Source organism: Balaenoptera physalus, assembly GCF_965194825.1.
Source record: "Balaenoptera physalus genome assembly, chromosome: 6".
Classification (NCBI taxonomy): Eukaryota; Metazoa; Chordata; class Mammalia; order Artiodactyla; family Balaenopteridae; genus Balaenoptera; species Balaenoptera physalus.
The window spans coordinates 131,323,255-131,350,193 of record NC_138885.1 but is presented as its reverse complement, the minus strand read 5'-3'; the positions used below and the strand labels follow the sequence as shown (position 1 = coordinate 131,350,193).

Below are 26,939 nucleotides of genomic sequence, written 5' to 3'. Positions count from 1 at the left end.
AACAGCCTGGTGGAACTGGGACCTTGGTCCCCATGGGGTTTTCACCCTAGTTTCTGGCAGCTCCTGGGGAAGCCAACCTGTGTTTCTCTATAGTCTGCTGGGGAAACTAGAAGCAGAGGCTTAGGTCAAACCAGCTGGGGAGACAGCCGAGTGCGGTGGCCTCCCACCTCTGTCCCTGGGTCCTCAAGGATCACTGGGTGCTCAGGCAGATAGCAGGCAGTCGACTGGGCCAGGCCAGGGCCACCAGGAGCCCATCTGCCCGTCTCTGGTCAGGAAGGCCGGTCTGGGGGCCCCTCCCCTCGGGCAGGGTCAGGCCTCGCTCTGCCCCCGGGCTCCCTTGCTGCTGCCAGGGCACAGGATCGGGACAGGAGATGCTGGGGTGCTGGCCCCCCCTAAGGAAGGTGGACAGGGCCACCCAGAGCTCCGGCCTTGGAAGCGGGGGTGGGTGGCACAGGGCCCAAGCCCCGCTCCTGAGGCCACGGGGTTGGGGGGGGCAGTCGGCAGAGAGGAAGTGCTGGGGTGGGGATAGACATAGCTACGTGCGGTGCAGCGACGGGTGAGCCTGCCGTCTTGCATACTAATTCCGTTTCTAATCAGCCAGAATGAGGCGCTGGCATCAATCTGCCATGCGGCCAGCTCTGTGAATCATCCTGGAACTGACGGGAAGGTTCCCAAGGGTGGCAACCCCGGCTCAGTGGTGAGGGATGGAGCCCGGGCCAGGTCCCCCGTCCTGGGTCCAAGGGGCACCCCACCACCCTGGCCACCCCGGTGCCCCACACACCAGACAGCACTTCACACTTGATTTTATTCCATGACACTGATTTACTGAGAACCCCTGGTTTCCTGGGCACGGGAGGGCAGCGGGTAACCTGGCAGAAGGGGCGCTGGCCTCCCAGGAGGACCAGGTCTAGCTCTGAGCTGCTGAGCACTGGCCGGGCCGCAGCCTTCCATCCAGCCCCTCCCTCCCCCTCCAGTTTGAAAACCAAGCTGCAAAAATAAAATAGAATGAAAAAATAAAAACAAAACCCTGAGTTGTTAAAAAGCAAATTAAAAATCCCCGGTGGTGCCCAAAGTTCCTATTCCTAGAGGAGTGGGGGAGGGGGGGGCCGGGCTGGCGGCTTCAGTCCTGCTCCTCCTCGAGGTCGTCACCGCCCCGCTCGTCCTGCCAGCCCAGGAGGCCCTCGGTGCCGGGTCGCTTCAGGACGGCGCTGTACTTGAGGGCCGTGGCCTCTGCCCGCAGCACCACCTCCACCAGGCTGAAGATGCTGACGACCTGAGGCAGAGCAGAGCCCAGCAGGGGACGCGGGTGCTGGTGAGGGGGCGGCCCGGGGGGCTGTCCACCCAGCCGGGCCCCGGGGCCCCTCGCTCTGCCTCCCTAGGCCTCCGCCGGCCCGTCTGTAAGCGGAGCTTGTTCAGGGCGGAGGCCATGGGGTCCTGGTGAGAAGCAGAGGAGCCACGCGCTGCTGTGGGCAATGCCTGCTGGGGCCGCTCAGCGCCAGGGAGAAACCACTGGGGTCCGGGTCTGCTCTTTGAAGCGTGTCGTAGGTAAAAAGCTGTTTCCTTAGGTCGGAGGTCTACGGCGTTCATCAGGTTCTCAAAAGGCCCCCCAAAGTTAAGGGCCCTGCTTTAGGGAGGTAGGCAGAGGCCCCTGCCTCTCCCCAGGGTGGGTGATTCCGGGGAAGGAAGGCGCTGCCAGAAAGCTAGGCCCAAGGAGTGGTGAGGGGGAGCCGCTGCCGGCCTTGCTGGGTAGAACCTGAAATCCCTGACATCGCAGCCGGGAGCCGGGGGTAGGGGGAGCCCAGGAGGGGGGGTCTGGGGAGCGCGCCCCAGGAAGCAGGAGGGGGCTCACCAAGAGCGGGTGGACGGGGACCCAGTGGTGTTCTGGAAAAGCTGCCCCACCCCCGGGTCTGACCTGCTGCGCTGGCTCCTGCTCCACGTCCGCAGGCTCCCAGACAAGTGTGAGCTCCGGCTTCTTGCCCACCTTCTGGAAACGGTAGGACCGCAGGGGCAGTGCCTGGGGGTGCACACACCTGCATCTCAGGACCCGGGCTCTGGGCGCCGCCTCTTAATCTCTGACCCCGCAAGGCCGCCAGTGCTTGGAAGCAGCCCCCCGCCTTGGCCCACCTCTGACTGGCCTCAAGGGAGCTCCCTGCGCTGCTGCCTGACAGTTGGCTGCTTGACCTTTGATGGCGGATGGGCCGCACCCTCGCCTCCTGCCTCTGGCCAGCTTCTGGGAGGCCTTGAGAGGCCACCTTCACTGAGGGGCGGGGGCCGGGGGGCACCGGTGGCTCCATGTGTTATTCGGGGCAGGTGGTGGGTCTGTCCTGCCTCATCGGGGACCATCCCTGTAGGGTCGAGGTGGACCGGGCACCTGAGGCTGGAGGGTTGCCGCCCCTACTGGCCCTGGGTCTGTTAGCACAGACTGAGGGCTGGGTTGTGAGCAGAGGCGATCTAGACCTGAACTCCATCCTGTTCAATGAACTTCAGGATGAGAGCCCGACTTGATTCCTCCTGGACTCCATTCTGTCTCTCCTGCTTTAATCCATTTCATTCATACCATGTTTATTCCACACTATGTGCCGCGTTCTGCACTCCCCAAGGTCCTCTGGGTGTTGGGAAATTCAAAGCCAACGTCAGGGGCCAGGTGGTGACTCACTAACCACAAGGTCAGCTGGAACAGGTCCCTCAGGTGGCATTAGACTGGCACCAAGTACCCTTGGAAAGAACCTCGAATAAAGCACCCCGCAGGGCAGGACCAAGGCAAGGGCTAGCCTCTTCCTTCTTTTCAGGGGATATAGCTTCCAGAGTGGCTACGGACCATTCTCTCTGGTCTTTGCTTCCCCTATGCTCCTTTAAAAAATCTCCCGAAGCCTGCCTACCCTGCTTCCTATACTGGTTATGGATGGACCTGATCTCTGGTTGCTCAAGTCCTTGGGAAAGAGGCCCAAGCCTGACCCTTGGCCTGGATCCCTGATCCCAGGCAGGCGCGGCTGGCTGTCTCGGCAGGAGGCAGGACCCATCGCTTGAACTTGGTGCCAGCACAAGCCACAGCTGAGCGAGGGGCGCAGTGTCACTGCCCCACTGTGGACAGGGACAGCAGGGCCCTCGGCCTGGGCTCCCATCCTGCCTGCTCGTGTGTCTACCGAGGGCTGTCCCTGGGCCAAGACCCCATCAGATGCTGGGGAAACAGGGAGGAGACCCAGCAGCGGGAACAGGGACAGGCAGGTGGGAAGGGAACGTGCTAAGTGGACGCAGCTCGGTGCTCCCTCTGCCTGTCCAGAACATCCCTAGCCTTGGCCCTGGCAGCCCCCGGTACTCACATTACAGTAGATGCGCTTCTGTACCCCGTAGCGCAGCACCAGCACGTCGAAGGCTTGGTTCAGGACGCCCATCACCATGGCTTCCGACTCCAGGGGGCCGCTCTCCTGCAGGGCAGGGCTCCAGCCAAGGCTCGGCCAGGGGATGCAGTTTCCCCCCAGGGCCCACCCCAGCTGCCAAAGGCCCCGGACCCCTGGAGCCCTCCCTGTGAGCAGGTGCCCTGGTGGGAAGGTGGGGTGGAGGGAAGGGGAGGGACGACAGGCTGGTGGCCTCACCTTGACCAGGATGGCAAAGAAGAGGCTGGTGCTGAGCTCCTGCACGCGCTTGGATGCCATGCGGCGGTCATTGCAGTGGTCAGCCTGCTTCTGCAGGGCATCGGGCTCCACATCTGGAAGCTCCCTGTAGCCTGGGCAGAGAGTGATCGGGGGTCCACTGGCGGGTGCTCTGTGTGTGCCGGCCTTGGCGGGGTGACGGGCAGCAAGGTGCCCCTGGCCCGGGTCAGATGGGGCCTGGGAGCCCCACGCAGAGCTGAGGCCTCCCTGATGCCCAGCTTGGGAGGGCCGAGAAAGGGGGGCTTGCCACGGTGAAGGCCCTCGAGCCCCTAGCACATGCTCACAGGGGAGGTTCTGGCACAGGCTCCCCTACTGCTTGGGCTGCCCAGCCCTTGGAGCCTTCACAGTCATGGCAGTGTGGCCTCTGGCCGCTGGGCACCCACTCTGGGCGGGGGGAGTAGCCCTTAGCTGGGCACAGGCTGGCACCGCCCCCTGTGCTGCACCCCTTACCCAGCGTGGCGGCCAGGAGGCGATGCACCAAGACGTCAGCGAAGCGGCGGATGGGAGAGGTGAAGTGCGTGTAGAGCGGCACATTGAGGGCGTAGTGGCGGAACTGCGTCTGGTCCTGCAGCACCCCCGAGCAGAAGTACAAGGCCATCTGGGGAGGTGGGGCGGACCTCAGAGCCTGGCCAGGCTGGGTGCGGGCTGGGTGTGCTCTGCGAGCCTGGGAGACTCAGAGCCTCATGAGGGGCAGTCTTGGGGGCGTGGACCCACCTGCCAGGCTGCGGGCAGCTGAGCAAAGCTGGGCAGGCCCGAGGACGTCAGGGGCTGTTCTGTGTGAGGGGACCCTTGGGGCTGCCATGAGACTGGGCGGAACCATGGGTGCCCTTGCCCCTCTCCTGCTGAAGGCAAGGGCAGGTCTTGCCCAGCGCCCCTCTGCCAATGACCAGAAGTGGAGTGGGCCCGGGGGAGAGGCTGTGTGTTTCTTGCTGGGAACCCTTAAGATGCTGAAGGGTCTCCTCCCTCAGAGCCCTGGGGGACCTGCCACCCAAGCCCTCGGGGAGGGGAGGGGAGGGGAGACCCTGTGCTGAAGTCAGAGGACAGCTGGGGAGGAGCTGGAACTCATCCTCCTCCACAGCCGGTCACTGCTGAGTTTTAAGGGCCGTTACTGCCAGGAATCAGGAGGAAGGGATTGTTTCTGGTTTGCCCCCTCCCCAGGACAGGGCTGGGAGAGCTACACTGAAATGGGGAGCAGGAGAGAAAGCCCATGGCCATGCCGGACCGGGGGCTGCAGGACTTCGCCAGGACACAAAGCCCAGCACCACCATGTGGCCAGAACGGGAGGCAGGAGAGACGGTCCAGGATGCCCTCCACCCAGAGCAAAACGGGCGCCTGGCTCCTCCTCTCTGGCCCTGGTCCAGCCTTTGGTCTTAGCCGACCTCCTGCCCTCTAGTCCTGATCTCTGCCCTGCTGAAGGCCACGCCTGCACCCCAGCACGTCTGTGCCCCCAGTACTCCACCTCTCACCAGCCAAGGGAGGCAGCAGTTGGCCATTCTCCCAGCCTCAGCCCTTCTTGTCCCTGACAACCTGTCCTGAGACGGAGACCCAGAGCTCTGAGTTCAAAAGGTCCTCCTGTAGGGCAGGAGTTAGGACTGTGGCCCAAGGAGAGATGCTGAGTTTCTCTAGGGGCCCAGCAAACAGCCTGGCCCGCGCGGTGCAGCTGTGCTGAGAGCCTTGGCCACGGGCCCTGAAGCCGCCTGCCCTGTACTCCCCGAGTTCTCAGGGCTGGGAATCCAGGACCCGCGGCTGCCTGGGAGCAAGTGACCAGGTTCCTCGGCCCAGGCCAAAGTCACACCCTCGTGTGTTCGCTCGCTCCCTCCCTTGCCGCTTGCTCACCCTCACACCCTCCCGTGTGTTCGTGCAAATGGACAGCCGGCTCCGGTTACTCTGTGTATGACGGCCTTGGAATCCAGAACGCAGCTGGTGGTGCCCTGCTCGGCTACCCAACTCTGCTTCCCTTCCAGCTCCCGCTGGGCCCTGGGTTACATCTCGGGTAAGTCACTGAGGGAGGGAGCAGCCTCCACTGTGAGCCACGTTTGGACCTTGTTCTCAGAAGTGGCCCAGTTCCCCAGACGAGCTGGGGTGAGGAGGGCAGAGGGCCCCGGCTCCCCTCCTGGGTGGCGAAGGCGCCTCTGGGCAGCGTGGGATGGGTGAGGACCCAGCACTGGGACACAGACAGGAAGCCAGGCGCCACAGTCACTCTGGTCACTCCCTGACATCAGACCCCCAGGCAAAGGCTGGCCTCTGAGGTCACCGGCAGGCAAGGCCAGGAGAAGTCCGGTCTTTTTCAGGCTCTGGGTGACTCGGGAGAGGACTCCTTTCCTTGGAGCTCCAGGGCTGGGCTGGCCTTGCAGGTGGATGGCTTCCAGAGGCTGGGGGCAGGGAACGGCGGCTCCATCGGACCTGTATGTGGTGTCAAGCCCAGTGGCCAGAGACACACGGCCCGCCTCTCCATGGGGGGTGCTTTACAGTGCTTGGTGCGGGACAGACATCGGTGACTGGGGGCAGGGTAACGGCAGCCAGACCCAAACGGACCCGATGGTCCCACTCCTGGCAGAGCTGTGAGGTCTCAGAAAACAAGCCGGTTGTGACCAGCTGAGATGATCTGGTTCTTGGGAAACAGGCTGAATCTGCCCAGTGACTGAGCCCCTGAACAACGGTCTATCACTGCTCCCAGGCTGGGCTGGGGCCACCGCTGGACCCATTAGCATCCACAGCTCCCGCCGACCTGACAGTCCACGCGGGTGCTTCCTTCCCAAGACGCTCAGCCCCACAGGGGCTGAAGCGTGGCCTCGGAGAGCTGAGACTGGCCGCCAGGAGCAAGCCCACTGTCTACCTCCCAGGAGCAAGCCCACTGTCTACCTCCCAGGCGGCCGGCCTGTCCTCTAGCTGCAGACACAGCCTCACGGCCTGACTCTCTCTCTCCCAGCCGGTTGGGACAGGGAGATTTCTCTGCCTGGGGTCCACAAGCCCCAGTGGGGGCTAAGGACCGCCCCCTGTGCAGGCTGCTCCGGGAGACCAACGCTCTCTCTCCTCTCCAGGGGCCCCATCTGACCATGAGCTGCTGACCAGGCCCCATTCCCTTGCCCGAGCTGGTCTGGTCTGTGGGGTCCGGGCCCGGGAGTCTTGGGACGTGCCCTGGCGGGGCTCCCCGCCTGCTGCCAGGAAACAAGAGCCCCAGAGGCCATGCAGGGGGGCAGCAGGGCAGCGGGGCTTGAAATGTCTCCTCTAACTGAGCCCACAGGCAAGTCTGAGCAGGAGGTAGCAGATCAAGCTCAGGAGCCCAGGGACCACCTGTGCTGGGTGTTGCCTGGGGCATCCTCCCCAAACCTCCCCTAAGGTGCTCCGAGCCCGCGGAGGCACGGGTGCTCCAGGGAGAGGCGGGAGGGTGGAGGACTGGCCCTTCCTTACCTGCATGGGCCGGGAGCACATGTTGGTGAGCACCTCCTTGCGGGCCAGTGAGTACTTGTCATCTCCAAATGTCTCCATCAGACTTTTCTAGAAGGAACCCATGTGATGTGCAGTCAGGCTTGGGGAGAGGCCCTGGGGAGGAAGGTCAGCCAAGGGGCCCAGCCCTGCTCAGACGGCCATGGCTGGGGCGCAGGGGGGTCGGCAGCCCCCAGACCGTGTCCCACACTGGGTCTGCCTCGAGGGCCCTGGCTTGAGGTCAGTCCTTCCATGTCTAGCTGGCTGGCCTGGGCAGGCTGGTTTCCAGCTGTCTGACCTCAGGCAGCTCCCCAGCCACCCCAGGCTTGGAGCACAGATGGGGACAGTCTCCCTCCTGTGGAATGAGAGCCGAGGCCATGGATTCCTGAGCCCCATGCTGCTCAGTTCCAGGTGGGCAGCACTTGATACCCCTTACCGTGAAAAACAGCCTCTGGCTTCCAATAATCCCAGCCCCTACTGAAAGCCTCCGGGTCCGAGCCCGGCCCATCCCTGGCCACAGGGCCCTGCCCACAGCTGAGCCCTGAGGGGACTCCCTCGGTCTCCCGGGCTCCCCGCCAGGCCCCGTGAGTTGCAGGCTTTGTCCCCAGGCCCTCCCCTCTCCCTTGGGGTGGGGGGGATCTGGCTAAAGGGTAACGGACCCTGGTGGGACGCAGAGGCTGCTGAGCCCTGGCTTCTAGGCCTTCTTCCTCCTTCCCTAAGCAGGGCCTCCCCCGCCCCTGTGCTCCCAGCACTCACATTGAGGGCCCCTGCAGAGCTGAAGTCCATGGGCAGCCCCATCTGGTCACAGAATTCCACCAGGTCATTGAGCATCTTGGTCTGGGGTGGGGGGTGCCGCCGTAGCAGGGCTCGCTCGGGGAAGGTGCGGTGGATCTTGCGGGCCACAGCCATGTTGGCCAAGAGCATGAACTCTTCCACGAGCCTGCAGAGGGGAGGGACCGCGGGGGTCATTCCTTCCTGCTTCACTGCTGGCTGGCTCTCTTGCACCCTTGTCTCAGCTTCAAGATGCCCTCCCGGCATCCCATCTACTTTGTTCCTGCAAGTTGCTTTCTCCCTCATTCCTCTGCTCATGCCCCTCACTGCACTAACCAGTCTGTACTCTTCTCTGCTGATGTGTTAGCTCGTGCGCTGTGTCCCCTACTAGATGGGGATCCTGGAGAGCAGGGATGGTGCCTGTCTTACTCCCCGCTGTAGCCCTGGTGCTTGGGACCTCACCTGACCCAGAGAAGGTGCTCAGTAAAGATCTCTGCTGAATGACTAAGCTTCCCAGAACACTGGGGGGCATGCCCAGCTGTAAGAAAACACTACGCCCGGGCAGGCCATGAGAACCCAGAGGATTCTGCAGGCGGGCTGTAGAAGCAGGCGCGCAGACCCAGGGCCCCCCGTTCCCAGGAGTACGTGGCTTCTTTTCCCCCCGGAAAGATGAGTGTTTCTGAGGATGAACAGCAGAGTCACAGAGGGCAAGAGGAAAGCCATGCATTTTGGGACAAGACAAAGGCGTTGCTGAGGTGTTCAAACCACAGAGGCACCCTTCTAGGAGTTAACCCTCTAGGCCTGCTTCGCCTGAGTGTGATTAGGGTCGACGAGTGTGAATGGATGTGGCTCCAGAGCAGGCCAAGAGCCACAGGGAGGAGCAGGGACTGACGGGGGAGGGCAGAGTGTGCCACAGTGCAGGAATCAGGCAGAGGGGGACGCTGCATCACAGCGCTGAGGTCAGCACCGCCCTTAGCCCCCCGATCTGGGGCAGGAAGCCCACGTGCTGCTGTCCCGCCCAGGGCGCCCGCAGAGGACAAGTGGACCAGGCACGTGTACAAGAGCTGAAGCCTCCAGGAAGGGGCGTGGGTGTGGGCTGGTGCCCTACGTGGGGAAAGCCTCCTCCCTTGGGGAGACCCTCGGGGCCTTGCCCAGCTTAGGGGAGCCTCTTCCCAGCCTTTAATCTGAAGTTCTAAGCTGTAGGTCAAGCCCATGCTTCTCCCACAGAGGCAGGAGAGGTCAGGCAGGAAGCTCTGGCAGGCCTGGCAGCAGCTGGAGGCCCGAAATGAACGTCCCCTTCTGGAGGTGTGGGCAGTGCTTGGGGTTAGCCTCGCCCCCTCCCCAAGCTCTTGGGAAGAAACAGCCAGTGGGGGGACAAGAGCGTGAGTGGGCAGCGCCCCGCCTTCCCCAGGCTGGGCCTCCACACTGAGGGGTGGCTCTGGTCTGCCAGGCTGTCGCCCAGAGCATGTCTGTCTCCCTGCAAAGCCCACCCTATGAGGAAGAAGGGCTGTGGAATGCCCCAGGGCAGGCACCACCAGGACCAGGCCTGGACCTCGGGAGGAGGCCCACCCATGGCCTGCACTCCTAGGTCCTCCCGTGTGGGCACCGTGGTGGGCCGACCCCCAGCCCACCACCTACCATGGGGAAGGGCTTGGGTGAAGGACTGCAAGGGTCAGGTCTCAGTGGCCCTTCCGCCATGCAGGAGGCCTGTGTGTGGAATGAGTTTCTTCATTCCCCGCTGGGTTGCAGCAACAGTCTTTTAAGCAGCCGTCCTGCCTCCCACCCCAAAACCTGTCCTTGCGCATATCACTTCCTGCTAAAAACCCTCGAGTTCATGTGCTGGAACCCGACCACCAAACCTCCTGAGCGAGGCCTACAACCTAGCTCCAGCATGTTCTTGCTGTAGGACCCTGAACAAGTTACCGACCTTTTCTGTTCTATTTTCTTGAATGTAGAACAGGGAAAATAACAGCACTTGCTTCACAGAGTGGTTGTGAAAACCAACAGGAGTAAAACATGTTTCAAGAGCAGACCCTGTGCCTGGCGTGACGTCAGCCTCAAGACACGGGAGGTGCTGGGAATTCCCTGGCGGTCCAGTGGTTAGGACTCCGCACTTTCACTGCCGATGGCTTCGGTTCAATCCCTGGTCCTTGGGGAGCTAAGATCCTGCAAGCCGCGTGGCAGGGCCAAAAAAAACAAAACAAAACAAAACAAACAAAAAAAATGGAAAAAAAGACACAGGAGGTGCTGTCCTCTCTCTTACCTTCCATGCTAAATGGCCAGCCTGGGGTCTCTTCGTGGTGCCCTGTGATTTCCATCCCTGCCATTTGTCACCCTCCTTTGACCTTTCCATGTCTTCCCTGAAGGGCCTCTCCATCCCTCCTGGGCACTTACTGCCTGATTAGATACCTGGCAACAAGGGTCAGCCTGTCTAGGGCCACCTGTGTCACAGTCTAGCACCCTTTGACTCTTCACATTTGGTTTTCATATTTAGACCCTGTCAACTCGAGAGGAGTCTCAAGTCCTGCTAGGTTGATGTCTGACTTGACGTCTTGCCTGCTGTTGGTCAGACCCTGCAGAGCTTCATCACGTAAATGCTTCAGATGCACAATTCAGCCATTTGTTTGTTGCCTACTCAGCACACGTGATCGTGTGCCGGGCAGTTCCAGACTTGTCTCCCCATGCAGTGCCAGTATCACTGTGGGCCGGGGGCACACAGGCTGCTCCTTGGAGCCCTGCGGTCTAGTTCAGCTTCAGGCTTGGGCGAGGAGGGAGCACCGGTAACCTTGGGGCTGACCCTGGGCTGCGTTTTGCAAGCGTGGCCAGCAGGGGACAGCATGGCCCCACAGGAGGGTTGTGTGAGCTCGGGCTAGGGCAGGGCAAGCAGCAGAGCAGGGCAGAGGGGCGGGGGCTCCGGCCTGTGCCCCGCCCTCTCTAAGCTCACCCCCACCCCTTGGGTCAGAGGAACTGAATGCTCAGGGAGCTCCTAATGAGAAGTCGTGCTCTTGCTCCTATTTCCTGCAGGGGCCGTCCCGCCTCCGGATCTCATACAAGGAGGACCCCGGGAAGGGACAGGAGGGTGGGGCTGATACCCGAAGCCCCAGGCAGTGATAACGGTCCTCGGTCAAGCTGCTTCTCCAGCGACCCCCAGTACAGTCGCACGAGTCACCTGAGGCTGGTGAGAGGAAAACAAGTGTGCTCCTGATACCCTGAAAGTCTTGCGAAGCTTTGGTCGCAGGGGCTGACCTTGGACAGGTCCCTTCATACCTCTGGGGGCTCCACATCCCTGAGTGTCTCAGCCCGTCCCTCAGGACAGGGGGCGGGAGTTAAGAGGGCAGCCTCCCTCCAAGACAGTTCAGAGATACGGCCCGTGCCTCCCAGAAAAATGTCAGTGTCACCTAACGGGGAGGTGGCACAGCAGTAAGCCCGATCCCTCGGTGCTGCCACAGCTCATTAGTGTCCTAGGATAGCTGCAGGGACCCTCTCCCCACAACCTGTCCGCAAAGTCCTTCTTACACCCCCAGGTGGGGGGCGGGGGCGGGGAGGAAATGCAAGCCTGGGGGCGGGAGAAAGCAGAGCAGGGCTTGGAGCCCGAGCCCGTCCAGCCCTGGGGTGGCTGGGAGGGCGCAGCAACGATGGGGCAGGTCCCCCCACGCAGCGTGGCAACAGGAAGGCCAAGGGAAAGGCAAGCGATCAGCAGCCAGATTGCAATGAGTTCAGGATTCACCGTCAGAAACGGGGCCGGGCATCCGGAAGGGGAGCCGGGCTGGCCAGTACTGGGGCGTGGGTAGGTGGGTGCCGCTGCTCTCATCTGGGCCAGCGAGGGGGCCCGCTCCTACGGGGCTGCACAGGTCCTCCTCACGGGTCAGTTCCCGGACGGGCCAGCAGGGGGCGCCCAGCATCTTCCTGCCGCAGGACCTGGGACGTGGCAGGAGCAGTTTAGAACCCAGCAACTTCTGGGCAGGAAAGAGCCTTACTTTATGTAAACGGCAGCCCTGCGGCCCAAGGTCCAGGGGTCTCTGGGCTCCCATTCAGTGTGTTTTTCCTTGGCCAAAGCCAGCTCTGGGGCTGAGGGCTTTGCTCAGTCAGGGAGAGTGAACAGCGCTCTGAGGGAAGGCAGGCTGATTAGAAGAGGCGCTCCCACAGCTGACCGGTCAGCAAGCACCCCTTCACCCTGATCTCCTCCTGCCTTTGAGGGGCAGAGCTGCATGCCCAGGCCCGCAGCCAGAGCTCAGAGATGCTCCAAGCTGTCCTGGGTGGTTAGGTTGTCCTCTGAGAGCAAACTGCACATACTGACCGGGGTGTGAATCCAAGCGGGGATGGAGCCCTGCACGCTGCCCTGGCCTCAGACTTGCTCCCTGGTCTGGGTACCTGCCCTGAGCATAACCCAGCCCCCGCCCCTGCACGGCACAGGCATGGGCTCACTCCCCTCTGCAGGGGAGGGGGGCGGGCGCTGGATCTCAGCAACTGCCTGACAACTGCTCTAAATAGGGCTCAGGAATGGCCACCAGCCAGGATCACCTTCCAGAACCGCAAGCCAAATCCTCAGAGCCGGGGCCTTGGTCTCAGGCCTGGCATCTGCTGAGCATCTGGAGCTCAGTGCCACCAGGGGCCCCATGACCCTGGAGGGCTGGGCCGGCTCTGCTGTGACAGACAGATGAAGGTCTAGCCAGGGGGCCGTGCCAGGATGCAAGCTCGGCAGCACTAATTCCGCAGCACCCCACCTACCTGTGCTCTGGGCCTCCAGGTGCTGGAGGGAAGGCTTCTCATCCCAGGGAGGAGGTGAGCAAGCCTAGAGGCCTCAGAGTGCCTCGCCTGCTACGGCACATGGCAGGTAAAGACCACAAGCAAGCTACACACAAGTACACACACTCCTAACGCAGCAGAGATGCCTTGTCTAGAGTGGTGTGTGCCAAACTGCGTTAATGTTACTTAACAAAAAAGTATAGCTATATATGAAATGCTAGGGCCTTAGTTCATGTGATTTTTTATTATCGGACATCCCTTTGCCTTTAAGATGCTAACACGCATCAGGGTCTCGTGAGAAGGAGCTACTGGGATGCGGCATTTACTGCTCACTGATGGTTGAGACTGTCTGTGTCACATCTTAAAGGATGCTGCTCGGGAAAGGCCGCTCTGACGGGTGAGACAGCGGCTAACAGGGAAATGGGCTGAAATGTCTGCCTCTTCGGAGGAAGGCTGCCCATCCTCGTCCATGAAGAAACTGGGGTGTCCGTGGCCACAGGAGGCCCTCTGGTTGGGCGGCTGGGCGTGTCCTATGGTGAGGCGCATGTCCTCACCTGTCCTGACCCACCTCCTTCCCTGCTGCACGTGCACAGCCTGGAGAGGAGGAGAGGTTAGTGGTTACTAGCTCAGCAGCCTGCCTTGAGTCCCAGCTCTGCCACTCGCTAGCTGTGTGATTTCAGATAAATTTCTTAACCTCTCTGAATCTCAATTTATTTCCCTGAAAAAAATGGGCATACGATAGACAAGCGCCTGGTCTTAAATAAATATTACATTATTATTACGCATACTGCGCAAGTGCCCCGACCCTAGGATTTGGGCTGAATACAGCAAGATCCCAGACGCTTCCCGCCATAATGCCACCACCTCGGTCCAGGCCTCCATCTCTTGGCAACTGGCCTCCCTATTTCTAGCCGCTCCCTGCTGTTCCAGTCTTCACACCCAGAGAGATGCTTTCTCTCTCAAAGGCAAATCTGGAAGGTCATGCCCCTCTCCTGCCTGAAGCCCTTCAGGGGCGACCACTGTCCTCAGGACAGTTCCACCTCCCGGTAAAACGAGGTTCTCCAGGCCACCTCTTGTCATGTGCCCGGGTCACCTCTCCCTTCTCGCTGCCCCCCTAACCCTCACACTCCAGTCATATTGAATTCTTTTTAAAAATACATTTATTTATTATTTATTTATTAGGCTGCATCAGGTCTTAGTTGCAGCACACAGGATCTTTTTCGTTGCGGCCTGCGGGCTTCTCTCTAGTTGAGGCGTGTGGGCTCCTGAGCGCACGGGTTTAGTTGCCCCACGGCATATGGGATCTTAGTTCCCCGACCAGGGATCAAACCTTCGTCCCCTGCATTGGAAGGCGGATTCTTAACCACTGGACCACCAGGGAAGTCCCCATATTGAATTCTTGGGGCTCTTTCTTGCTTCTGTCCACTTGCACTGCTGTTCCCTTAGCCTGGAAGCCTACACCATTCTCCCCCCATCTCTTTTTCTCAGATGTCCCTTCCTCTGGGGAGGCAGCATGAGGTGCCCACCTGGCTCCTATGTGCCTCCTGGGCGTCCCATTCCTATCCCATCACAGCACTTAGCCCACACTGCTGTGATCACCCCTTTGATTGCAGGCTGTATCTCCCCTCCCCACCCAGTGCCGCCTACCCTGGGCCCAGTGCGAGGCCTGGCACAGTGTAGACGCTCAATAAATCTGTGCACGATGAAGGACTCCCAGGATGGTGCACACTCAGAAGTTGAGAGGGCCGGGGCCCTGCCACAAAGCCCCTTTTCTGTGTGGGCACAGCCCTCACGCATATACTTCTGACCCCTAACACTTGCTGCTAGAGGTTGTTGAAAACATAAAGCTCTGCCTAAGAAGCTGACATCATTCCCAAGTACCGAGGAAGAAGCTACAGCCTTCCCTTGCTCTTTGCCCATCCCCCAAGTCTACAGAACACCTGTCCCCACTCACAGCAAGCTGGTGGCATTTGTCATTTTACCCAACCCCCCTACAGCCATTCATTCGTTTGTTCACTTACTCACCCTCAAAGTTTTTAGGAGCTGCTGCTGTGGGTGGGTGCAGGGAGAGAGGGAAGAGACATCTATCAAGCACCTGCCACAGAGGACAGGCGACAGCCTGGGTGTGGCCCATTAAATCCTCCTGCAGCCTGGGAGGTGCTTTCACCCCTTTCTAATGTGTGGGGAAGCTTAAGGTGCAAAAAGGAAAGGTGATCAGGCCCAAGTCCCACATCTCGTAACCAGCAGCTGGGTTCACCACCAGTTTGTGTGACCTCGACGCCCTGCTGCCTCTGCCATGTCCCGGGCCCTGCTGCCACCAGGAAGCCTTGGCCTGCCCTTCAGGAGCCCCCAGCCTCGTGGCGGGGAGATACACCCACACATATAAGACCAATTTCAGGAGACGGCCAAGAGGAGGGAAACACTTCACGTGAAAGGGATGAAAGAGTAAAGGTGTGAACGAGGGAAAAACATGCATCGGCCATATTCGGAAAATAAGGAAAATCAAGGGAAGAGGGAGGAGGGCTAGGAGGTGAGGGCGGGGACGGCCCTCCGGGGCCTGGGGAGCCAGACTCCAGGATGGGGGCTTCGCGGGGGCGCTGGGGGAGGCTGCTGAATGAGGACGGCCATGAAAGGGGAGAACACGGTGCGGTGGGGCACAGGGACCAGAGGCCCGGAGCAGTCACGGGGTAGGTGACGAATCTGAGGGCTTGCAGGCCGCAGCCAGAGGCAGCAAGAAAGGCCAGGGCGGGCCCGAGTTCGGAGCTACACGCAAGGTGAGGCTCTGGGAGTGGGCGAGATGGTCACGGGACACAGAGGGGCGGAGGGGAGGGACCTCAGAGGGTGACGAGGTGGCCCAGAAGCCCACATGGCCTGAGAAGAGGGAACCAGTTCCCGCTGGGCGGTTGTCCCCCGTGCAGACCCTGAGCTGAGGAGGAGGAGGGCCTTGGAGAGGGCCGCCGGGCTCAGCAAGGAGGAGCCCGTGGCCATGGCCCTGAGGGCGGGGAAGTTGATTCCGAAGACCAAAGATTCAAGGGTGAGGGAGGCGGTCCCGTGTGGACTCCGCTCAATACATTTGTTGGTGAAAGAGATAACAGTCTGAAGAGAGGGTGAGAAGGGCCTCTGTACTGTTTTCTGATTGCTGTTTTAAGTTTCCAGAAGATCTGAATATGTTTTCAGAGGCTAAGGAGCTAATGGGAAAGAACCTGGGGGTCAGCACCAGACCAACCAACCGTCCAGCAGGAAGTGGCTACCCAGGGAAGAGGCTATGCATCCTCGCAGCCGTGAGCTCCCAGCAGGGGAGGCCGGCCCAAGAGGTCTGGGTGGAGAGGAGGAGGCTTGTCTGGGCCTCGCTCTGCTGGAGGAGGGCCCCAGGGGAGGCTGCGCGTGACGAACACCCAGGGAACCGCGGGGCACCACCCGAGGCACTGGCCCTAAAACCGACTTCTCAGGTCCACTGGGCGCAGGAGAGAAGAGAAGGGCCCATACCCGTCAGGTCAAGAGAGGCCCCCCGAGTACAGCCTAGGGACAGGGCCGCCTCCGTGGGCCGACCCAGGGCTGGGGCAGGCACAGTCCAGACTGAGGTCAGCGCTGGGCTGGCCAAGCCAAGCGGGCTACGCTGCGCTCCCACAGAACTCCCAGAGACGACGGATGAGGCTGGCACCGGCGGCGGGGGTCTCAGCCCAGCGTGGTGCCGACAGGCAGGGCCCCGGCCCTCGGCCCCTCCGCTCCTCTGCACCCACACTCTCAACCCTGCCTGGCCAGAGTGGCTGAGCCTCCAAGGATGTCCCGTCTCCAGATCCATTTCACCAGGCTAACCAGACGAGACACTCACCCACCCCTTCCATACCCAGAACACTCAGGACGTGGCTTTGGAAGTGACTGGGGAGCCGGGCAGCCGGGGCAGAGTGGCACGGCTGCCGCCCCAACCTGAAAATGCATCCATTTTCAAAGATCAAAACCAACTGAGAGACGTGAACAGCCTCTTCTGCCCTCAGCCACCAGGGCACTCCTCGCAACTCTGCGGGAATCTCATGCAAATGGAATTAGGCCGCTTACAGAGATAGTTCAATCAGCTCTCGGTGAAAACTGCTAACTTGGAAATCTGATAACAATTGCTCCCAGCCAGTTTCAAATTCATTTCTTCTGAAGACTAAATTTTCCCCACTTGGGCACATCCTCACTGTGGGCCAGGAGCCCTTGGGCTGCGCATTGGCCATGAAGGCAGCCGCTGGGCCTCTCACAAGGGCTGTGCGCCCGAGCGTGGCCCCTTCTCTGCGGCTGAGCAGCCGGCGGGAGCGGAGGCCCCGGCCACCCTCAAGGGGCCCCCCGCTGCTCTCCCCGCAGCCCCTAATTGAGTGTAGTGTGGTGGAAAAGGCAAGGGCCCAGGAGCCGGTGAGATGGGAAGTCAGCGGCCGGATGAGCGCTAAAGTGGAAGCTGCTGGGGATGGGAAGGGAGCACGGTGCAGCTCTCTCCCAGGCCAGGGTGGAGCCGGGAGCCCGCAGCCGGAAAGGGGCGGCCTGGAGGGAGGGAGCCGCAGGCAGTCTCCCGGGTGGGTGGGTAGCTTGGGGGAGCACCAAAGGAAATGCAGCAGACTGACGGAAGGGCGCCCGTCCACAGCCGGCGCGCACCCCGCTGCAGGCCCGAGGGGAGGGTGCTCCGGCCGCCGCCCGGGCCTCGCGCTGACCCCTCTCCTCCCGGGCTCGCTGCAACCTGCTGAGCGTTTTGGACATTCCCATGAAACCACAGGGAAATGAATGGGGCCGAGTTCACAGGCGTGGAAAACCCCAGAGGAGAAGGCCTCTGGAGCCAGACATAACAGGCCCTGCGGGTGAAGCCGGAGCCAGGTTTCCTCTTCTGGGAGGCTGAACCCACTCCAGGGCCTTCCTATAGGTTCAGCGGGCGGGGCCCAGCTGCAGCGAGGAGGCACGTTTCAGCCGCTTGTTTTTCTACCTCAAAGGACGTCTCCAGAGGCTCCAGTTCAGAGCGGCCCTCGGGCCCTGCCAAAGGGAGGCCCAGTAGCTGCGGTAGGGAGCGGGGAGGGGGCTTGCCGGGAGGCGGGTTGACAGGCAGAAAGCCCTTTGTCAGCGTCAAGAAGCTAGAGAAGCCTCGCTCCCTTCCCAAGGTTCAGGGCTCTGCTCTCCGAGGCACAGGGCAGACCTGCGCGCTCGTGGCAGAAAACTCCCCCTAAGCAGAACCAGGTGGCAGTTTGTGCCGTGTGGCCTTGAAGAGCTGGGTAATTAGGGCTTGCTGGCTCCACCATGGTGTTGACACACATGCCTTTCTCCACTTCTAGCTGCTGTCCAACTGGAATTAGAACCGCTGACCAGAGGAGGTACGGCCAAGACGCGCAGAAGCCCCGCCACCTCTGGGAGCCGCTGTGGTGCCCCCAGTGGCTTATCTGCCCGAGGTGGACTCCCTGGCTGGCGTCCCTCTCAGGCCCCAGCCCAAAAGTGGGGGCTGGTTCGGCAGCCCTGGATAATGGACAGAGCCTGGGCAAGCGCAGTGGGGACCAGCGCGGTGGGTCATCACTGACGCTGGGAGAGATCAACTGTGATTTAGAAACTAGGCTTCAGGTACAAGAATATTCAAGAGATAAGGGTGTTGTGGAACGCACGGGTTCTCTCTCTCCCCCCCTCACACACGCGCGCGCGCAGACACACACGCTACAAGAGGCAGCTATATGAGAGAGGACGGGACGCGTGTCCTTGGGAACTCAAGCTCCTCTGCTTTTGCACGTTAGAGCATGCTTTGCTCACCTCCGAGACAGTCTTGGCCTCACGGCCGCTGGGGAACACCTCTCCTTGGGCAGGGTTGCCGCCCCAGCTGTACGACCACTAAAGGCTGCAGGGAAATAGGAACCACTGCTGGTCTCAGGCTGGGCACGTGATTTCATCGAATCCTCACAAAACCTTGCATGGCAAGGGGCGTGTCAGGCCTAATCTGCACACAGGGAAACCGAGTGTCTGAAAGGCCAAGGATGGTGACCATGTAGACTACAGAGCCAGCACGTGGCAGGGCCGTGGTCTGGAGACTGGGCTTTTTGACTCTGAAGTCTGTCCTCTGCCCCTAACTTGTGATGAGAGGGGTTGCCAGGCCTACCTGGCAAGGGCTGGTCGCCCTCAGCAAGGGCTGCAGCAGCTGAGGAGCCGAGGTCACTCACCTCAACCTGGCGTGCCACCTTCCCAGCAACCTCAGGGGGACAGCGCCTTTCCCCAAGGCCCCCTGCCCCCGTGTCTGAGGCTGGCCATACTGGGCCAGCAAACACGCAAGCCCACCTCCAGGCCTGGCTGGGCTGGGACATTTCTGTAACCTTGGAGGTCTTGTTTTTAGCCCTTGGTTTACCTCTGCCTGTCTCCTGCTCAGCGGGCAAGAGGACAGGAATAGGACTTACCCCTACACCGCCACCTCCCCACGTGAACGCTTCCTCCCATCTGCCTTTGGGGCTCTGGCCTCCTTCTGTGTCTCGGTGTTGCCCCTGGGACGAGCACAGGGGCTGAGCACATTTTCTTTTACTGCTCTAGTTCTCCTGTCGTCGGCTGAAGACTTGAAGGTTCTGTCTCTTTCATCTGTGGACCTCTTTTTGGCGAACGCTACTCCTGTTCCACCTATGGAAACATGCTGGCCCAGTGGGTCAGAAGGGCGGGGAGAGTCGTCCTCGGGGCCATGGCCAGCTCGACCCTTAGACATCTTGGTCTGGAAGCCTGCCCTAGGAGCTGCCGAGACACCTCGGCAAGCCTCACACAAGCCTTTCTAGTCTGCCCCAAGAGGGTGCTTTCTCACTGAACTCTGAGCTGGGTAAAGAATTCTGGTCCTTTTTGTTTCCCCTGGTGAGTTCCATACTGTTAGAACTGCCCAGCCCCTGACTGTGTAAAGGGCCCTCAGAGGGGCTGGGCTAAGGGCGGGTTGGCTTCTTGCATCAAAGGCTGCAGCTCCCTCGGCCCCTGCACGTCTCACTGACCTGCTGCTGGCCTCAGCCCAGCTCCCCCGGCAGCCATGAGGAAACTGGCATCTCTCTCTGGGCCTCCTCTTGGGTGACGTGCACCCACACTTCCTAGGAGCCCCCTGGGGCTTCCAGGCTGCTCCCTCCACCTGCCACCCCTAGCCTGCCTCCACTCAGTCACAACTGAGTTTCCAAGGCTCAGTTCAGGCATCACCCTTCTTGGCCCATGGTCCTCTGGGCTGATTCTAGCCCCAGAACTCATTGTTGGATTGTGACTGTCTCTTTTGAGGCCAGTTTTCCTGTCTGGGGACCAGGCCATGTCCACCTCTGTGTCCCAGGGCCAGGGGCACGTGTAGGTGCTGTTCAACCTGGCTTAGACAGGCCAAGAGCTGCAATGTCAAACGCCTGTTTGGGGAATGAACGAGGCACTTCAGAGACATGATTTGCTTGGTGCTCCACAGAAAAGAGGGAAGAAGGACTGTTCTGGGGGGTGGAAGCAGAGACCCCCCAGGAGAAGGGCCTAGGAGTGGGGTTCCTGCAGCTTCCCTTCAGCTGTTCCCTGCTGGAAGGCAGGCATGTGAACTCAAGAGACAGAACCTAAGTCAGCTTCTGCCAGCCTGATGGGACCTGCTGATTTGCTCTAATGAAATTCTTCCTTACCTGTAGATAGTCATCACTTAGATCCAACACAGGGTGACAGTATGGCTGGGGCTCATTTGTTGGTCACCTGATAAATGAATACTCTTGTCCAGAGCAGCCCACCTCACTCTAAATATGAAAACTAGCAGATTAAAAAAAAAAAAATCTTTCTCCTCCTGGGCTGTTTCCATTGAACTAACGCTTGTCTTATCACCCACTGGGATGCGGTATGTTGAGTCTGGCAGAGCTCTTCGTTAGTTATGTGACTCTTAAAATATTGACCCACAGTTTTATGAACCAGGTTCAGAGTGGTTTAAATGGATTTGTTCCCATCCAGAGCCTCTGGGCTTCCCCAGCATCGTCATGTCCCTGCCTAGACACACACACAGCCAACCTCCAGGGCGCACCGGCTCTCCCTCCGCACGCTGGGAGGGGTGGCAGGGGCGAGCAAGGGGACCGCTGGTTTTCATCCCCACCTCTACCCCTGCATCTCTGGACTGATGGAAGCTCTCAGATACAAGCTGTGTGAAGAATTCAGCCCTTTCCAGGTGCCACCCTCAACTCCACCTTAGATCCAAGGCCAGAACAACCTGGATTAGGTTGGGTTGATGGTAAGTCAGACGGCAAGGCCAGTGGATGTCAAAGCCTGACTGGAGCCCACGGTTCTACTTTCCTGAGCTGCCGCTCTGCAGGCCAAGTCCATCTTTTAGGGCAGCCTGGGATGCAGAGGGAGCCCTGTTTTTCCAGGACCTAGAGATGCTCTAAAACAGTTCTCTAGGCACCTGGGAAGCTGACCAGATTTCTGCGTCAGCAATGGCCTCTGGGAGCTTCGTCACAGGTAGCTCAGGCCAGGCCTGGGCAGCCATCGTGACTGGGAGGACCGGCCCGTTCCATCCAGGCTTCCCTCGGGGTGAGAACTGCTCTTCCTGGCAGAGGCCTCAGCCCAGCTGTCCCCACCTGGGAGCAGGCCCTGCCCAGTGCCCTGCAGGGCCCTGTGCGGTCGCCTGGCTGTGGCCGTCCTCCCATAGCCACTGTGGAGAGAGAGACCGTGCTCCCTGGCTAGAGGTGTCTATGCCAGTCCATTTCCCAGCAAATCTTTGTGAAATTCAAGCCCAGTTCCTCACAGGTCACATTTGGGTGTTGCAGAATTACTGCCATCTGGTCATTCCGCAACAACACAAAGACTTGGCTGCTGGTTTCACCTTACAGGCAGCGCACAGCTCAGGGCGGTGTCCACTGCCAGCTGCGTGCAGAGGCTGGGCGCATACCTCCACCACGGCCTTCGTCGCCACCTGCGAATGTCACCTTACACAACTGTCTTCCTCTGTGGGCTGTGCGCTTCGGGGGGGGGGAGGATCTTTCTCATTGCCCAGTAGCTGGCACTAGCAGGTGTCCAACAGTTTGCTAGACAAGCAAAGGAAAGGTGTCTAGATCTGGGCTAGGAAACAACTGGCAAATGCATCCTCTGCCCACGAGGCACGTGGGCAGACGTCCTCAGGGCCCTTCCTTCCACACTGAGGAATTTCCGAGGGGTCACTTTCTAAGTTTGGCAGTGGGAAATGATCCATCTGGCAAGTAACGCAACTCTGAATATATAAGGGCTTCCTGAAGATTCCTGTGGTTCCCCGGCACGAGCTCAGCTTTATCAGGGCTCTGACCAGCGCTGGCCTCAGGCCTCTACGGAGACCTGGTCTGGCCTGGATGGGAAGGACGCACAGGAGGGCAGGCTTCTCCCTGCGGATGGGCAGCTTCGCTTTGTAACAAAGCATAGTGGGCAGCAGCAACCTCTTGTGCTCTTGCTTGTTGAAGTCAAGAGGGAAGGTGGGGGGGTCCACCACGCACGGCCTGTGTAACCTGGACGGCTAACCTCCCTAACCTCCACTTCCCACCCCACAGGGTGAGGATTAAATGAGACACATTACGTAAAGCTCTCATCTCAGGGCCCGGCATGTTGTTAAGCATTCCATAAATATTAGTAATTATTATTATAAAAACCTTAAGGTGACAAGAGTCTGGTGTCATTAGAATACTGAAGAATGCTAGAACACAGAACATGAAGGGGGACAAGAACAAATGCAGCCTACGCTCTGGAGATATTCACTCAGCACTTGCTGGGCATCTGCAGCGTTCCAGGCATTGTGCTAGGGGCTGGGGCAGAGACTCTGTCCCAGCCCTTGGGCCTAGGGAGTCAGGAGATAAACACATGCTCACTCCCCTACCTCCCCATGAGAATTTTCTTAGTCACAGACTGGCTCTTTGCTCCGGCATTTATTTACTGAGTTCCCACAGCAATGTTCTCAGCACTTTGGGCGATGGATCCCTCAGAGGATCTGAGGAAAGTGGTTTTACACGTATTCCTTCACACACTCTACCCACAAAGCCTCCTCCATTCTACTGCAAGGAGTTCATGGGTCATGAAGCCTAAGGCGGAGCCTGCCTCACAGGACACACAGCAAAGTGCTGGTGTTTCTGAGGAGGCAAAGGGTCACACAGGCCACGTAAGAGTTAGGTTTGATGAGTCTAACAGTTGGAAAATACACCAGGAGAAAACCGAGAGGAGTGACGGCTTCCTTCAGCTTCAACAGCAGAACACTGAAGAATCTGACGGTTTCCTAGAATATTTAGGACACAAAAGACGGCGACCAGCTAACTGGTCTTTCATCTGCACTGAAGACTAATGAGAGGAAACAGACTGAGATGAAACTAGAGGGCTGTTAGAACTAAGGAAGAACTTTCCAACATGACAGACGCACTAAACAATTCAGTTCAAGTTGATTTAAAAAGTACACCACCATCTCACTTATCTAAAACTCAACCACATACTCAATCTTGAGTGTCCGATACATGGGGCAGAACCAGGAAACAACCAACAGACAAAGCCTTGGTGGCCAACACAGGTGCCGGAGCCAGGAGTCGAGTGTGACTCACAGGGAAGTCCCCCCTTCGCTCCTCACTCAGACCCTTTCCTCTTCTTGATCGACAATTCTGACTACTAGACTCGGCTTCCTGGCTGACTCCATACCCCCATGGCGCCTCACGCTCACAGCCAGGCTGAGAGGTGCTACTGGTGTCTCCTGGACAGCAGCAGAGAAGTGACAACGGGCCCTGACTGTAAAGGTGGACACAAAGACAGTTGGGGCAGGGCCTCAGTAAAGTCGAGTGAAAGCACACGGCACCGTGGGAGTATTTAGTGCAGAGGCAAAGCCGCAGAGCGCAGTAGAGCCTAAGGAAAATGCTTTGGTATCACCATATAAACATTGTGAATAATCCTAAATTATTAAAAAGGGCTACATGATGTCCAGTGGACACCATTAAAGCAAAAAATAGGTCCATAAATTAAAACAAGAGCAATTCCTTCTGTGAAGTTCCAGAGAGCTCAAACACGAAGGTGTTTAGAGAAGATCACAGCTGGCCCACCACTGAGGGAGACACCATCGAGAGGACACCCAGGAGAGGAATGGTGGCGGGCGAGTGCAGGGCTGCTGCCTGGGTGGGCCCTGCTTCTGAGCGCTCCCACAGCCCTCCAGTTCCAGGGTGATGGGAGCGAGGTCCTCATCGACCCCAGGAAACGAGCCACGTCCTCTGCCACACCGGCCCACTCCTGGGCTTGGAAGGCAGACACCGTGTCTCACTCATCTTCAACCTTGGAGCCTGGCCCAGCAGCCCCTGGCACGTCCTTGGGTCGTGGGGTCATGTGGGGCTGGCCCGGGGCAGCTTGCAGTCAGCGGCGTGCTGTGTGTTCTGCATCTCAGCTAGGCTTTGCTGGGTTGGGTTTTCAGAGCAGCTGCATAAGTTGGCCACTTGCTTTTTGCTTGACTCAACGGGCATGAGCTGGGCACTTGCTCTGGCCACTCTGTGAGGTCTCTGCCCACCTGAGTGCCCCCCTTTGGAGAAGTGTGCTCAGAAGGGAGAGTAATCGTGTTCAATTCCTCTTCAATAAATAAAGTGATTTATATCTAAGTGATTTATATCCACTGATGGCCTTTGTCATCAAGCACAGCAACCCCCTCAGGCTCTGGAGGCTTCCTGCCCAACCACCAAGAAAAAGCCACAATGCCCCAGAGAGTCGGGGAGTGGCAGTGAAGACAGATCAGAAACACTTCCCCACAGAGAGCACAGCCAAAAGCTAGAGAGCCAAGCACGTTCTGGTTACCTGCCAGGCAGCTGCAGGAGGTGACAGCCATGGGCACCTTTCTTCAGGCTTAGAGCCAACATGCAATCCTGTGGCCCATTTCCTGTATGGGCTAACCTCCCTCAGAGAATCTCAGGCCTCTATGGCCTGGGCCTGGGCTCTGACTTCCAGCTACCCAAGAGGGTGAGTACGGCAGAGGCGGTTGCTACTTCAAGTATCTGAACGTGCCCTAGAGGCTGGTGCAGCCCACCGGCAGGCAGCTCTTGCCAGGAACTGAGTGGGCCTGCTCATCAAATGGGACTGGCCTGAATACCACCAGCTTCTAGCACTCCTCAAAGTCTTGGAAAGGGACAGCCCTCCTTGGGTTTAAAAACTAAACAGCTGAGCCATCAACTTAGAAAGGTTAGCCTTAGGGGCCAAAGAGCAGTCTTTCCTCTGGGATGGGAATCTGTGGATGGACAAATACACAGAGTGGCAGAAAAGACACAGATCGTGCCAGGGAATTCTGAAAAAGGCATATATATGGCAGACAGAGAGAGGTACAGAGAAAACAAAAATGCTAACTTTCCCCATCCTCTCTCACTGGTCAAATCACGTCACCATATGCTCAAAGAGCATTTGGAAAAAAACAACTGAAGGACTCCAAGTCACACTGGATTGCTGCAGCCCTAGGAGGTTCCTAGAATGGACAGAATTGCGGTCCATCGCAAAAAGATGAGTAAAGGGAACGGCAAAGCTGTACAAAGGAAATTTAACGAGAAGGAAAAAAACGCTGTTTGCTTAATGTAGCCCTGTGTTAAATCAACCAAGGGAACTCTCTTTTATAAGTTCTTTGAGAGTTGCAAAGTATTTAGTTTCGAGAGTTCCTGGTGGCCTAGAATTCTCTGTCTTGGGTCATCCTTGGGTAGTTATTTGGGCTGCAGGAAGGGACACTCTCGCATCATGGCTCGGGCCCAGGAAGCCCCTGCCAGCCCCAGGGCCTGTTTGGGTTTGGGTCTCTACCCTCCTTGCACTCTTCCTTCCTCTCTCCAGACCTCAGCAGAGAAAGATTCTGTGTGTCTGCATAGGGTTCATAATCCTCAAATTGGGACAGCTGAGGGCTTAAAAACACACAGTCCTACCCAACAACCCAAGCAGCCTGACCAGAAGGAAAGCCCTCAATCCTCACCGCCCACCTCCTTGGCATCAGAGAAAAGCCCAAATGGCAGCAGAGGCCAGGGAAGGCGCTGTACCTAGCCTGGTGGGTGGCTCAGCCAGGTGGCTCAGCCAGGTGGCTGAGGAGAGCTGCAGGTGCAGCTGCACAGGCAGGCAGGGAGGGCTCCTTTCAGCATGAGACTTGGCTGCCCCAGTTTGCTTCCATGACAATGGAAATCAGAGAAAGGCGGATGTGCAGATGACAGTGATATAAGGAGGTCTGGGGGAGGGAAAAGGAAAAGATGTTCAATGTACCTGTGAAGTAGCTTAACAACTCTCCTCTTGGAAACCTATGACAAATGTGGTATTTTTTTGTGACCTTGTGGGTTACACATTCAATATTCTACCAGGGAATCGGGGAGTAGTAAGAACAGCCTGGGCTTTGGGTCCGACACAAAAAGACCCAGGCCACAGAGGCCTGAGATACTCTGAGGGAGGTTAGCCCATACAGGAAATGGGCCACAGGATTGCATGTTGGCTCTAAGCCTGAAGAAAGGTGCCCATGGCTGTCACCTCCTGCAGGGCATGTTCAGATACTTGAAGTAGCAAATGCCTCTGCCGTAAGCACCCTCTCTTGGGTAGCTGGAAGTCAGAGCCCAGGTCTGTTACAATCCCTGCTCAGCTGTATCAGCCACGTGATCCGTCTGTAAAACGGACAAGGCAAAGTCTTCCTCACAAGGTTAAAATAAGGAGTCACAGTCTTGTGATATTCCATTTGCCCACCTCTTAACGTACAAAACCCACCACTGCCACATTTCAAACTTAAAAGTACCTTCGAATTGAAAGATCAACTTGGGGAAAAGTAAACTCAAATGTATACAAAAGGGAATTTTAGTGTAAGTTTTCATAATTTAAAAGTGAGTTTGTGGTAAAAACCCTTTTCTCTGAGATCAAGAACAAGACATGGACGCCTGCTATCATGACTTCCAGTAAATACTGTAGAGCACTATGAGGCAAGAAAAAGAAACAAATGGTGTGATACTGGAAAGGAAAAAGTAAAACTGGGTACAGAGAAAATCAGAAAAAATCTACAGATGAATTATTTGAATTTAATAAATTTAGCAAGGTCACTGGATACAGGGTCAATAAAAATAAACTGTCTTTCCATATATCAGCAACAAAGAGAAAAGGAAATTTATAAATACCATTTTAAATAGTATCACAAATATTAAATACCTAGGAGTAAATCTAATGAGAGATAATCAAGAAGACCACTGCATAAAAATTTATGAAACGTTACTGAGAAAAATTAACGAAGACCTAAATAGTGGGATACACCACGTCTGTGGAGTAGAAGACAATCATAAAAGGGTTAATTTTTTCCCAACTTGATTTACAGATCCAAAGCAATCTCAGTGTAAATCCCAGCAAGTTTGTGTGCATGTGTGTGGCAACTGACAATCTGATTCTGAAATTTACACGGAAATGGAAAGGGCCAAG

At 58.3% G+C, this 26,939-nt stretch overlaps 1 protein-coding gene across 2 annotated transcripts in view; it reads right to left on the bottom strand.

Moving 5' to 3' along the window:
- Positions 1 to 791: 791 nt before the first annotated feature.
- Positions 792 to 26,939, bottom strand: part of DIS3L2 (DIS3 like 3'-5' exoribonuclease 2) — a 380,422-nt gene continuing 354,274 nt past the window's right edge. For both annotated transcript variants that reach the window (XM_082466171.1, XM_082466170.1), the window contains 7 exons: positions 7,833 to 8,016; positions 7,062 to 7,148; positions 4,101 to 4,248; positions 3,594 to 3,724; positions 3,321 to 3,425; positions 1,913 to 2,014; positions 792 to 1,273 (listed from right to left, as the gene is read on the bottom strand). In XM_082466171.1, coding sequence (XP_082322297.1) covers positions 1,121 to 1,273; positions 1,913 to 2,014; positions 3,321 to 3,425; positions 3,594 to 3,724; positions 4,101 to 4,248; positions 7,062 to 7,148; positions 7,833 to 8,016 — 910 coding nt within the window. In that variant the 3' untranslated portion in view covers positions 792 to 1,120. The remainder of the gene's footprint in view (positions 1,274 to 1,912; positions 2,015 to 3,320; positions 3,426 to 3,593; positions 3,725 to 4,100; positions 4,249 to 7,061; positions 7,149 to 7,832; positions 8,017 to 26,939) is intronic.